Genomic DNA, 14,490 nt, shown 5'->3' with positions numbered 1-14,490 from the left:
AAATGAGCAAAAAATGCTGGGAATAAAATTACCATTATGAAATATTTTCTATGCTTAGCACTATGACAAAATTACATTATTATGATACCATTGCAGAGAGGATGAACATTTTTATTCTGAAAGATGTCAGTTGTTGGCACCCCTGCATTTAATACTCTACACTCTCCCTTTCTCAAGCATTGCCATCTTCTCCACCTGGCAAGGGATGCGAGACCATACCGCCTTACAGAATCTGTCCGGGTCCTCGCACATGTACTCCTCCTTAGCCCCTACACCCAGGTTTTCAGTGTAGTTCAGGTCAGGGGACTGTGATGGCCACTACAAAAGCTTATCTCTGTTTAACCATTTTTGGGTGGATCTGGTTCTGGGTTAGAGGTACCAAGGGTGCCAGTAACTCATTAGAGCACTGAATGTGGTCAATAAAGTATAACTAGCTGCAATATAAAAGTGAACTGTGAAGAAAATAAACCATTTCTTTGTTTAAAATGGCAAAAACAGCAGTGAGAAAATTTTTTTTTTTTGCTGAAGTGCAAAGGTAATTTGCAAGAATTGTTATCTTTGAGCCCTTTCACACAGCAGGGGCCCGATGGACTCATCCGCAACCCTCGGACCACTGCTGGATCAGTCACTCTTTCGGTTGTGTACCGCAGGTGACTCACCACAGAGGACTCCGTTCCATCAACGTCCAGCCCGCAGGAATCGCCAGGTGCTCGACTTCTGTGAGCTCCATGGAGTTGCATTGTCTGAGTTGCACTTCTTGTCTGGTTTGTGCCCGTTTCTTACACACAGTCCTGCATAGTTAAAAGTGTCAATTCCTCATCGGTTGCATAGCAGTTTGAACCACCCCCAGGTGCCAGAGTTGGAGACAACGCCTTGCATGCAAAAGGGTATATTTTTCTTAATGGCTTCCTCCTTGGAATGGCTCAAACAGTAGCTCTCCTTTCCTGTGGTGGTCTCAATTTGTCTCATAAAACAGTTACTATTTATTCAAGTCAGTAATTATTTTAGTTTCTGTAACGTAAAATTAAACGGGAGTGCAGGACCTTGAAATGAGTAGTTTGTCAGAAGAATGTCGAAAGACATGGGAAAAGCTCGAATGCTTTCAATCTCATTCTTACGTCAATGACTGCTTTCTTAGGAACTCGATAACTTAATGACCTTGCTGATGACTGATTTATCAGTCAAGTTAAAATTTCTGAGTTTATCATTTACAACCTGTAATTAAAGTGGCATTGGACAAAAATAGTTAAGACAAAAAAATCCATGACAAGGACCTCATCATCATGCATTTCGAAATCAGGATCACCTGGAAGTAAACTTCTCTTCGAAAGGCTCTAGGCCAGCGAATGCCTCAGGAATTCTTACTGTAGGTGTCAATGACTGACTTACAAGAGGTAATGGACAGAGACAGCAGCAGAAGACATCCAAGTGTTACTTAGCCTCAGTGGTAAACCTTGGGTCGTCCTTTCAAATGACTCCGAGGCCGTACGCAGTGGAATATTTATTGTGCAAATCTGGTTCAGGGAGGTCAATGTGACCAGTAAGAAAAGAAGGCTGAGAAAATATGAGTGTTTGGCAGTGTTTTCTGGTCCCAACCTTTCTGACAGGTTCATGAGAATGGGAATGAAGGAATCCCTGTGGTCCACGTTCACCCTCTGGGCCAAAACTGAGAAAAGTGCAGCCGGACTACTGTTGGGTCCGGTAGACATTTGAGGTTTGACTGGATGTGCCAAAATCTGAAAACCTAATCTCCCTCATCACCCCTCTCATTTGACATTGCAAATTCTCTTCACCCCCTGCATTTTGAGTCTTTGACAACCAACTCTTTTGAGAAATCCGCCAGAACCATATCAGCATGGATGATCCCTGGCTGCAAGGAGGAAGTGGGAGCGAGGATAAATCCGCTCTGACGGAGCACACCGGATATCTGTTGGTTCTTTGAACATGGCCTGTGAGCACACCAGGCTGCTAACGCCAACAGGCCCTACAGGTCAGCAAGGACACTGCCAGACCCAAATGCGAGGTAGTAGATTGAGTGGGTGTGATCTTGCCAGTGACCCGCAATGGCAGCAAGGGAGGTAGCTGCCAGTAAACCAGAGAGAGGGTAAGAAGCAAGGCTATTCTCCCCAATCACTGTAGGTCCATGTGCAAATAACTCCTCCCCTGCTTACACTGTTTGTCATAGGAGTGTTGGGTCTGTCCTCTCATAAAAGAGCAGCAAAATACCTTTAAAACATGCTCCAATGTCACAGAATTCATTTAACGGAAAAAGAAGTTGACCCTGTGTTTATCCGCTTACGCGTTCCTTGTTTACATGGTCCTGTTGGTTGGGTTAGGTCTTTGCAGCAAAGAGGCTGGGAACCCCCAAACACAATGTGGTTCTCTTTGTTGTCACCCCTCAACAGGCAGACTGAACCCTAATGATGGCCCTCCACCCACTCTCTGCTTGGAGACAGCGAGTTGCGCGAGGCATGGTGCATTATAGGACCTTCGCAAGACGGCAGCGAGGGGCACGGGAACTGGAAGAGGCTCATGTCGGCTGTGAGAGCAGCCATAGCCGCGGGGTCGTGCTCGATCTGCATCCGCAGCAAGGGGTCAATCTTTTCCAGTCGTCGCTTAAGCCTCTTGGCCTCCCTCTCACGGATGAGACGTGCCTGCCTCTTCTCGGGGGTCTCATTGGCTCTCTTGAGGCGCATGGCCTCGCGGTCACGGCGCAGCCTCCGCGCCCGCTGCTCCTCTGTCTCCTGCATGCGCTGCAGTCGCTTAGCCTCGCGGTCACGCAGGCGCCGCAGCTCCCGCTCCTCCGCCGTCTCATTAGCACGCTTGGTCTTCTTGGCGGTGCGTTCACGCTCCAGCCTCTGCATACGCGCCTCAGCTGGCTCGTTGCGGCGCCGAGCGGCCCATTTCCGCGTGGAAGCCGACTGCGCCTCCACGAGCTGCTGGTAGGCCACACAGGTGTTGCACACCAGGAGGACCCCTGCGGGGTACACCGACATGGGGCTCAAGATGTCTCCCAGAGGTGGCAGGCTTGGGTTGGACGGGCTGAGGCTGTCGGGGAGGGGCGGCAGGGATGAGGGGGAGGACAACAGGCTGTCGGACAGGGAGGGCAGTGCAGCTCCTGGGCTGGTGTTGGGTATGGCATCACTGGAGATGACCTGATTGAGGCCACACGCCTCATCGCTACTGCTGCTGCTGCTGCTCTCCGGTCCACCAGTATTAAGGAACTCTCTCAGCTTCTCCCTGCAAGAAACACACAGCGATTAATGCTCACTGTCTCTAAGCCAGTTGTTACCGCGGTATGTTTTACACCGACAACTTGACATGAGGACATGCGACTCCTCTTAGACGGACCTGTTGAAGTTGTGGGTGTCGGTGAAGCGAGCACCACACACGGCGCAGTTGGACAGCCGGTCCTCGGAGTGGATGAGCAGGTGGCGACCCAGGGAGCCAGGTGAGCTGAGGGCACGGCCACACACGGGACACACGTAGCTCTTGCTGCCGCCCACCATTGCCGTGTGCTACCCGCAGGCCGGGGGGGGAGTGGAAGAGATGGAGGCAGATGTAGCAACCCTTCCCAGGTCAAACAGCAGGTCCCGGTATCCAGCCTGCAGTCTGTTTAGTGTCGATTCAGGCTAACCCGTTACCGACAATTCAAGCTCTTTCGAACCATTTTAACAATGAAAATATCTAACCGTGAACATCCCACATATTGAGTCACTTCTGCCCTCCCGCTCTACAGCTGACTGTGGGCGCCACTTCACATAGCATGTCAGATAGCTGACTGAGCTAGAGCTCCCATTCTGACTGCTTGCACCAATAAGAAGAGTTCTGGTTTCTCCGGTTTAACCACCACCTCCATCCTCACTGGGGCTTCTTGGTAACAGCAACCTTTTTGAGAGTTTCAGGAGGCTCACAATACCCCAGGTCTCCTCCCCTAACTGCCCCACCCCAGGTAACCTCTCACCTGATAGACGTGTGCAATGAGCTGCTCGGGGCCGCTGAACTCCAGAGCGCAAAGGGGACACATGTAGCTATTCCCTGCTGTGCTGCCTTCTTCCCTCTCCTGCAAGGATATGGGAGGTGTGTCGTACAGCTGGCTTTCCAGAATCCCCCACAGTCCACCCAGGAATACAGCTCCACTTCCAACAGACAAAAACAGTAACTCAACACAATATATTTATCTACAAAGGATGGACGAAGTCAATGGATATAAACTAGTCAAGGCTGTGGTCACTGCTTTTCCTCAGAGGAGCTTCACTTTTTGGAATGCAGTCATCACATCATGAACTGCGTGAGCTGGATTGCCGGACAATTCTTCAAGGAGGAAAGCCTTCTGTTATTTTGGGGGATGAAGAAAGTGGAAATTTACTCTATAACCTCAGCTCCAGAATTTCTCATAAAGGTTCAGCAATGTGTCAATCTAGAGTAAGGGGAGGCAACCAAAAGCCTTTGACTTCATCCTGGTCCTCAATCCATTCAGTGGATATTACTGAGGCGTTATGTTGAAACATGGGGACATCACGAGGAAGTAATACTTGTCCCATCAGGTTATACCAACTTACCAAAAATGGGTTCATATTCCATGGCCATGCAGAGTAACCATCATGAATGTGGTCTTTCCATTATTTGTCAAACTCCTCTACACCTGTGCACTTATGTTACAAGCTGTGGAAAAGTAGATGGCTAAATTCTGTCAGTAGCACAAAGTAAAGTCACTGTGGTGCCTCCTGTAGGTTTTTAACTGTTCTATGAGTAATAAGCTCACCTCCTTCACCTCCCCTTCCTGTAAGGAGCACTGGCTGCTCTTGGAAGCAGTCATGCTGTCTTCGGCTGAGGTGTTAGACGAAGAGTCTTCTCCGGGGTTGTCCAGGTCGCTGTCACTGTCCTCTATAAAGACACAACATCCGGTCATCATAATAACCAAGACTGCATATAGAACCTGAGACATGATACACCTGACAACTCCCTCACCCATGGGTTACACATCTCCTCACCGGTGGCACTGTCTTGCTCCTCCAACTCTCGTGAGTTGTTGCTATGACATTCGCTGTCTTCAGCAACGTCCTCTCTGCTCTTGGGGTCCATGTTGTGCTCAGGGCCTACAAGCCCTGTGGTGGGGAACAGCCCTGTGGAAAAGCAGGGAAGCAGTCAGTTCCATGGACACAGGCAACAAGGGAGCTGTGAGCATAGAGCATGAACCAGTTGTCCTGGGATATGTGAGGGATGAAAGAAACCACTCCTGATCCTCCCACTCATTCACAGCTGACAGGAATGGAGAGAGAATATAAGGGTATATCCTGAACAACCATTACCATGTTAGAAGTTTGTCCATTGGGAGCAACTTTGTCTACAGGGTGGTAGAGTCCCATCACACAGGACGACATGGCCAAATAGTAGAAACCAAGACTGCAAACCACTGACTATGACGGATTAAAGACAAAAGGTCAGTCTATGCAAAAGGTCAAAACAGAGCTGAACTGCTCAACTGTAGGGCTAATGTCACACATGAGACTAACACAGTGACTGGTAATAAAACACTCAGAATAAAATCAAGGAGGAGTTCAAACAGCACACAGCCTAGCAATAAAGGATCATAACTTGGCCAATCTGCTCACTGTTACATGTCCACAGAGCCACACATGCTGGTCGTTGACCACGTGGCTTTCAACCAAAGACCTGCGTCCTCAGGAGAGATGATGCTGTATTACACACAATCTCTGGCTGTGTCCACAGTAGGCGAGGCCCAACTTTAGTCACCTGGTGCTGAGTGAATGGCAGCCTACGCAAATACTCCAGGGGACATGTTTTGGGTATGTTGGGGAAAAGGCGTGGCTGCAGTTGAGGAATTTCCCTCTTTGTTTTCCCTGGATTTGCATGTCTCCCGGTGCCATTTCTCTGCTGATAAGTCAAACAGATCTAGAAAACCGAGCACAGGCCTTCGTCCATAAGGAAGGAGTGGGTCTGAGCCATGAACTGCCACCACAGGCCGGACTGACGGCGCGCAGTCCGTGATTGATGGGTAAGCGCTGCCCATCCCCCCCAACGAGTGCTGTCTGTACATCTGTCTCACTCTCCACTCCCTCCCACCCTCCCTCGTTTGCTCGCTCTCCTTCTCCCTCTCTGCCACTCCGATGTTATCTCTGTGAGTCTGTGTGTCTGTAGGCAGGAGGTGACGCAGTGTCTGACTGAAACCAGACAAAGAAACAAACTCATCTGCCAACAGACACTGAAGGTTGGTAGCAGTAATGGTAGGGGGGGACTGGGGGTAGGCAAAACAAAACAGACAAAGAAAAAACATCAAGACTCCACTACAAGGGGGTGCAGCTGAATTCCAGCACCGCTGCCCCCCTGCCACCACTACCCATACACAACCACACAACCAGAGCTCGAAGCCCAGGTCTGGGTCTATGGGAGGCGTTGAGGCCAAAGCCGAGGGGCCCATAATTCTCTTCCCAGTTCAGACCACTTTAGGGAGCAGATTCCTCTCCCTCAGCTCATGTCCCCCTGTCCTAACTGTAAGAGCAGCGCTGCACCCCATGTGAAGAGTGCCTCCCAGCTTCTCATCCCCTCAAGGTTTCCCTCCCCACAAAGACCCCGGGGTCAAACGCTACGTCTCATTATCACACCTCTGCCATGGGACACGTCCATGACACAAACTGCAAGGTCTGTCGCCGAATCTCCGGAAAAAACATGGCAGTCCTTCAAAGCAGAGTAACGGAAACTGGAAAAGTGGACAGCGCAGACTAGACCCACGTGCTTTTCCTGACCGCAGACATCAATCACTGATCAAACTGCAACCCCAGAATGAATGAGCTCAAAAAAAAAAAAATCTATCTGTTCAAGCCAATCATCCACCAGGGCCCCTCAGAGCCATCACATTCCAAAGTCCTGAACACCAACACACACACACACACACACACACACACGTATGTACAACATAATGCAATAAAGATGCAGAAACACTGTTTTCCCCTCCAGCCTTTTTCCTTTCTTTTGCAATTCTAACACTGAGCCCATACAGTAAATCAGCTGAATGCAGCTTTGAGTCATAAAACCTCCAAGTTGAGGAGTGACTAAAACAGCAAACCACCAGTGAGCCATGATAAAAAGCCTCAGTATTTACATTTATTCATTTAGCTGATGCGTTTTTCCAAAGCGCCTTACAAACTTAATTTACTGACAATTATTTACCTATTTCTACAGTGGAGCAATTTAGGGTATGTACCTTGCTCAAGGGTACTACAACTGGAGGTAGGACTTGAACCTGCAACCTTTGAGTCGAAAGACAGCAGCTCTAAACGCTACACTACCAGCTGTCCCCAAAGAAGACCCAATGATCAATCATTATGCCACACTCTGGTTTCACCTCTGCTCTTACGTTCCTGAGCTCTTACTATTTGCCGCCTGTCTGGTCAGTAATAAGCAGATTATGCACCTCAGCAAAGATCTGAACCAACTTTTGTGCATTAAAAGCCTACGGGTTCTGAATCTTCTCTGGTCCTACCTCAAGTAACCTACAGTGGCTCCACAGCACAGGGGTAACACAAACACAACCTCAGAATCAGATGCCCGAGGAAGTTACCTGCCGAAAGGACTTTCACTGGCAGTCTTAAACCTACAGGGAGATGATGACTGAGCAGTTAGTCATGACCCATGATTAGTGAGCTGCAGATAACTCCAAGTCCTTGGTGGCTCCTTAGTCATGAGTGAGGTTTCATGGTGATGTGTGCCAGATTCACAGTGACTGGTGCCCAGGACAACAACGCACTCATGTCACAGTGCACCTTCTAGCCAAGGTGGAAACAACAATACCTCTTCTTGAATCTCTCAAGCTTTCAAATCTCTTTCAACAAGGAAACTGATACCCACTCATTATCCTGTGATGGAGGGGAACTTCTTAAAATGATGGAAGGCTTTATGTTGAAATTATTCCCAAGTCCACCTCATTTAACTGCATCACGCACGGTCCTCAATAAGTAACAGTGATTCTGGATACCTTTCCCTTCCGGCTTCTTTTGAGCCCTTTTCAAATCGTGGGTGCCCAACAGCAATCGAAACCAACAGACAATTGCTGGTTAAGGAAATTATGATTTTGCCCAGGTTGATGGCACCAAATCAATGGCTGTCACTTCCAAGGATCCCACACAAGGTTTCCAACCTGCTGAATAACTGTTGGCACATTTAATTAAATCTCCTCCCCATCGAGGACTGGCAGCCAATGGATTGGTGGTTTGCAGCAAGGTCACTGCATCTCGCACCAGTCACTCAGTGTTATTTCGGAAAATGAAACAACTTCATCAAGCCTCTTCCATTCTCAAGAAGTCCATTATTCAGGTTTACCTCTGGTTTCATCTGCACTGCTTCACAACAAGATAACCGCTATGCTGTCTGAGCAGATCTGGGTAACGGTATTCAAAGAACAGAGAGAGCTGAGCGTGTTAAACCCACAACTGCTCAGTTTCTTACAGCGGTTGGACAGACAGTTGAACTGACTACACTTTGGAAGCCCAGTTAACCAACCAACCCCTTCCACAAAAACCTCGCTCACAGCCGAGGGATGCTCGGCCACATCACCCATCCACAGTACACATCCAGAAGACACATCCACATCACCCAGTCACTGTCTGCACTGAACAGATGATGGAGCACCATACCTGAAACCTGGCAATTACCTCACAATATACACCCTCTAGGAAATAGCTGAAAAACAGGCACAGAAAAATAAATCCAAGAAATTTTTGTAACTTCAGACTTCGGAAAAAAGAAGTCGAGCTTTGCTTTATATCCTAGGGCACTTCATAAATTATATATATTCTCCAAAACTGACAATACATTTTCGTACTATGTCAACCGAAGACCTTCAATGTCCAGCAAGGCCACATCTCAAAGCCAAAAAGTGATTTCTAGGAATTTGCATGTTCTCCTCGTGTCTGTGTGAGTTTCCTCTAGGTGCTCTGGTTTCCTCCCACAGTCCAAAGACATGTTGTTCAGGTTCCCCCATAGTGTGTGAGTGACAGAGAGAGAGCGTGTTCCACTGATGTATGGATGAGTGACCCAGTCTAAGTAGTGTATCTAGCAGCGTAAGTCACCTTGGTGAATAAGGTGTGTGGGCTGGTAACACTACATAGAGTTCATTAGAAGTCGCTTTGGAGAAAAGCATCTGCTAAGTGAATAAATGTAAATGTAGGAAATGGCAGCTTAACTCTTACTGTTGTGCAGGAGTGAAACACTGTTAGAGCTGCAGTGTTGCAGACACTTCCACAGAACTTCAGCTACAGAATACACACAAGAGACACACTAGGCACACTACCAAGAGCATTTCTCTACATTTAACTCACCCCACCCATCCATCCATCCATTCATTCATTCATGCTATCAGCACACACACGATGTTGTCACAGCTTGTGTTTGGATATTAACAAAATATGCAGAAGTATAACCCTCTGCAAGATAAAGGACAGAACTTACTGAACAGAGAGAAATTGGTGATATAATGAAACTCATGAGGAGGAGGAGGGTGGTAATTTACCATGCAACATAATGCACCCAAACGAGTGTATCCATCCAAACATGCCAGGCACACACTGAAAACCGCGCATCCATCAGACAGTGTCTAACACAGAAGTGCGACGCTGTATCCACTGCGAACACTCGAAATACGTACAATTCACTTTGAAGGGGTTCGTCTGTTTCCGTCTGGACATATTATTCCTGCTCCTGGGTGGAAACAGTCCAACGTCCCCCGGAGCCCCGATCTCGCCGCTCGCTCCTGCTGCTGCAGGGTTTTACCAACAAAGCCCTCCCTTTCGGAGAGATTTATGATCACAAGATAGAGAAGGAATTAAACACCGAAGAAGCAAAGCAAAGGAACGGCCGTGAGTGTCAACATACATCCAGATCTTCCGGACGGACAGAGCCTCGCGCAGCGCGCACGACAGAGGACGGCGGGGGGACTCGGGGGGACTCAGGGAGACAGGAGACACAGGAGACGGCTCAGTCTCCGCCGGCGCCCTTACGGCTCCCGAGCGCCCAAACACAAACTGGTGTCCGAGCGGCGCTCACTGCGGCGTAAAGAAAGAAAAATACAAACAAACGTGTTGTGGGTCGCGACGCCGTCAGGCTATGCGACGCTGCTGCTGCCCGAGCGGCCCCGGAGAAAGCCGAGTCCCCGTCGCTGTCGCCTCGCCAGGGCACTGCAGAGATGCGCCGACGGGACGAGACGCGCCGCGAAGGCGCGCCGCGCACGCGCACCGAGGCGCATTGTGGGATAGGCGAGCGGCCCCCGGAGGACCGTGGGGTTGTCGCCCGTGACAGGGCTAGAAAAGCTGCAGGTGTGACAAAAACACGTGCGTTCTGTCATTGTGACCACTGCACGCAAAAAAACAACGTTAATTCTTGTGTTTTTACCCCTGTGTGTAACATATTGTCTTTAATCGGTGGATGTATCTCTTTAGCGTTCTTTTCACTATCGTCCACTTCGCACTCACTGTCCTACTCATCACGATACACATGTAATACCTTAAATTAACATTTTCTCGCACGTGTTTCAGATAAAGTTTATACATAAAACCAAGGGAACATACACTAGGTATCCGATATTATAGTTCTTCTGCTATTTGTAATGCAATACCTCGCTCCTACCCCTAGGGGCGCCCTTGGGTGGCGTGGACTTCTATACGTAGCAGCACCTCGTCCATACAGTTACATTTATTCACTTGTTCATTTAGCAGATCCTGTCTCCAAAGGAAAACACTGAGAGTGCGGAACATCAGCAGAAGGAGAGACTTGGATGCACATATGTGATTGTTGAGTGCAAGAATCTAAGTCTGTGTTCATTCATTTAGCTAACACACACACACACACACACACATTTTCAGAACCGCTTGTCCCTCACGGGGTCACGGGAAACCGGAGCCTACCCGGCAACACAGGGCGTAAGGCCGGAGGGGGAAGGGGACACACCCAGGACGGGACGCCAGTCCGTCGCAAGGCACCCCAAGCGGGACTCGAACCCCAGACCCACCAAAGAGCAGGACTGCGGTCCAACCCACTGCGCCACCGCATCCCCCATTTAGCTAACACTTTTTTCCAAAACAACTGCTAATGTAATGCTACTTACAGGTATTTACATGTTATACAGGTGACCTATTACACTATTTGTACTGTGTCAGTTAAACATGGAGGGGATGCAAACCTGACGCCTTGGAGTATAAGGCAGCAGCGCTACCCCACTATACTACCCACCTCATTTACCATTTTGGACGAGTCACAGTAGGAAAGAATGGGGTTGTTTGTTTTACTGTGCAAAAGGACACGGCAATCATTGCGACTGGAAGTAACACAATGACTGATGCAGGTAAAGTTGACAGATTATGAACAAATCCAAGCCACAATTGACTGGACTTCTAGCCAAAACATATTTCTAGAAATTTTGCACTAGTAAGCCAAAGCTCGCAATGGATGGGGGGAAAAAAATCTGCCTGATATTCCTGGCAAGAGGAACATGGAAGAAGAAAAACTGTTGAATTTTTTCCAGATCCAACAAGCTATCTGTCCAACACATTTTTCTAAAACAACCCAAGCGCCCTTTGTATTGATGGAAGTCATTAGATGGCATACATGGAAACTAGACTTCATCTTTGACAGTAAGAGATGAAGAGCTTGTCTGTAGCAGCAAAGATGAGACCTGGAACACACTGACTGCAGTGGTCACAGCAAAGACGTTAAAATGATATGTACATACACAGTACTAATACTTCCAATTTGCAAAAATGCCTTTTGATGACACTTCAGAGGGAGGGGTCCTCACAGTATTGCAGTATTATCAAAAACAAAACTGGCCAAAGATATTCAACATTAAACCCACTGACTGAAATCCCATTCTCCACAGATGTGCTTTGCTTACAAAAATAAACAAATTTAACCATATTCTAAACACATCAACTTTTTTAATTACTCTACCTTTGAAAAACATGTTGGCACACATATCTTGGAAGCTGAGCCATATTTCTCATAACACCAATTGTTTTATGTACATTTCCATTTATTCATTTAGCAGATACTCTAAAAATTTATGTACATCTCAGAGAAAAATACAATTAGTGCATTAGATCAAATGAAGGAGAGACGTGGATATATAGACACATGATTCTTCAGTCCAGTCAATTTGTCACATTCCAGCATATAAACTAGTATACACTGTATACTTTTCCATCATTAAACAAATGATCAACATTATTAAATTTAGAAACAAACATGGAGAAATAAAACTCATGTATGGTGTAAATGGATCATGCCCAGATAAGCCTTTACAAAGCCGCTACTCCTGTATTGTACGTAAATGTTTGTGTACCTTTTTATAAAAAAAAAATGTAGGAAGGTGATCAGGATTCATCTATCCTGCATTTTATGCACCTACTCACGTGATGAACATTGCTGCATAAAGCAGAAAGAAACAAAGTTTATTTAATCACATTTCTGCAACTATGCCTCTCTCTCTCCTAATGTAATGCACAAATTGTATTTTCTATGAGATGTATGTGGCTTTGGAGAAAAGCATCTGCTAAATGAATACATTTTAATACAATACAATAAAAATTGCAAGGTTCTCACCCACCCTTGACCTAAATGTGTTGGGAATGACTGACAGTCAAGAGGAGGAAGGCTGTAAAAGTTGTTGCTGAGGCTGCAGAGAGATCTCTAGATGGCTGTGGATCAGCAGCGCTAAGAAGTACATTCAGGGTGACACCACTTGCATGCAGTGTGAAAAACCCTGGTTAGGCTCCCTTTGCGAGGATGTGTTATGCTGAAAGACCTGAAACACCCCATGACCCCAGGTTACCTCACTGATGATGTGTCCAGGTACATCACAGGATGTGTACAACAAATGTACTATGAAATTATTTCAATTATTAACTATTCACTATTAATTAGTGAAGAATATGTAAATTACATATAAACAGGTTATATTCAAAAAGGTGGATTGATCCCTCTGGGTTGGGGGGGAGTTGCTCCCTCAAGTGGAGGAGTTTAAGTATCTCGGGGTCTTGTTCACGGGTGAGGGAAAAATGGAGTGGCAGGTTGACAAACGGATCAGTGCGGCGTCCGCGGTAATGCGGTCATTGTACCGGTCTGTTGTGGTAAAGAAGGAGCTGAGTCGTAAGGCAAAGCTCTCAATTTACCGGTCGATCTACGTTCCTACCCTCACCTATGGTCATGAACTTTGGATCATGACCGAAAGAATGAGATCGCGGATACAAGCGGCAGAAATGAGTTTCCTCCGCAGAGTGGCTGGGCGCACCTTTAGGGATAGGGTGAGGAGCTCAGTCACCCGGGAGGAGCTCGGAGTAGAGCTGCTGCTCCTCCGCATCGAGAGGAGCCAGTTGAGGTGGCTCGGGCATCTGTTCCGGATGCCTCCTGGATGCCTCCCTGGTGAGGTGTTCCGGGCATGTCCTACTGGGAGGAGACCTCGGGGCAGACCCAGGACACGTTGGAGAGACTATGTGTCCCGGCTGGCCTGGGAACGCCTTGGGGTTTCCCCAGGGGAACTGGAGGAGGTGTGCGGGGAGAGGGAAGTCTGGAGGACTCTGCTTGGACTGCTGCCCCCGCGACCCAGCCCCGGATAAGCAGAGGAAGATGGATGGATGGATGGAGGTTATATTCATTAGTTTGTTAGGGAATTTATCAAGTTTCTATGGTTGCTTTTTATAGAGTCCAACCATTGTTGGTAATAAAATACAAACCATCCTACTGATGTAGTACAACTCTAGGAAATCACATATTGTCCACTATTGAAATATTAACTGCGTAACTCCAACAGCTCGAACTTTTTTGTGTAAAAGAAAAGTTAAACTGATATTGTCTTTATAACAGAACTGCCACTGAGTCCAGAGCACTATTAAGAGCACAGTTCATTTTCAGAGCTAAGCGTTTTTTGAAAGCTCGAGACGATTACAACGGAAGTAAGTTCCTGCAAACGTCCATTCATGAGTAGGAAAGCCCGCGCACCCTCCCCGTTCCGATGGTGCATCGTTAGGTTCAATATCCTTCCAGCCTCACCTGGGGGCGTGGATACGTGAGGAATGACGACATCGCTTAGAGGGCGTGGCGGCGCGTTTCACAAAGTGCAACCAGTCAAGCTCCTCTCTCTGGAACCACGGGGACGATAAGATGACGTCATCACGGGCTGCCACGCGGTGGAGTTGGGGCCGCAGAACCGCCCGTGTGTGATACGTCCGCGCGGAACGCCAACTAAAACGAAGCAGCTCGGTGGTTACACACATTAATTTTTGTCATTGTAAATGTTCAGGCAAACCGACAGTTTACTTTTTAAAGGTGAACATTGTGCAAAAATGTTACGTGTGCTGGAACATCTTAGCTAACAGCAGTTGTGTGGTGCGTGAACATTTTGTAAATGATGCGGAATGTTGTTGGGGTAATCGTGAATCTCACAAGCCGTCATCATGTTGTACCCCCATAAGGAAAGTAATA

The 14,490-nt window shown here is 47.6% G+C and overlaps 1 protein-coding gene across 4 annotated transcripts; it reads right to left on the bottom strand.

The window, feature by feature from the left end:
• Positions 1–106: 106 nt before the first annotated feature.
• Positions 107–14,237, bottom strand: znf821 (zinc finger protein 821). Of its 4 annotated transcripts, XM_018752414.2 has the most exons (7): positions 9,892–10,208; positions 9,665–9,803; positions 4,995–5,126; positions 4,766–4,887; positions 3,965–4,063; positions 3,352–3,518; positions 107–3,240 (listed from the first exon to the last, which is right to left on the bottom strand). In XM_018752414.2, the coding sequence occupies exons 2-7, from the start codon at positions 9,702–9,704 to the stop codon at positions 2,418–2,420; spliced, it is 1,383 nt and encodes a 460-aa protein (XP_018607930.2). In that variant the 5' UTR covers positions 9,705–9,803; positions 9,892–10,208; the 3' UTR covers positions 107–2,417. The 4 variants fall into 4 exon arrangements, with proteins under 4 accessions (XP_018607930.2, XP_018607931.2, XP_018607929.2 ...); XM_018752415.2 differs by lacking the exons at positions 9,665–9,803; positions 9,892–10,208 and adding an exon at positions 14,059–14,237; XM_018752413.2 differs by having other exon boundaries at positions 9,665–10,208.
• Between the last annotated feature and the right edge of the window lie 253 nt (positions 14,238–14,490).

This window comes from Scleropages formosus, chromosome 11 (assembly GCF_900964775.1).
Source record: "Scleropages formosus chromosome 11, fSclFor1.1, whole genome shotgun sequence".
NCBI classification, from domain to species: Eukaryota; Metazoa; Chordata; class Actinopteri; order Osteoglossiformes; family Osteoglossidae; genus Scleropages; species Scleropages formosus.
Note: the sequence above shows the minus strand (reverse complement) of the source record. Positions and strands in the feature narration are given on the sequence as shown.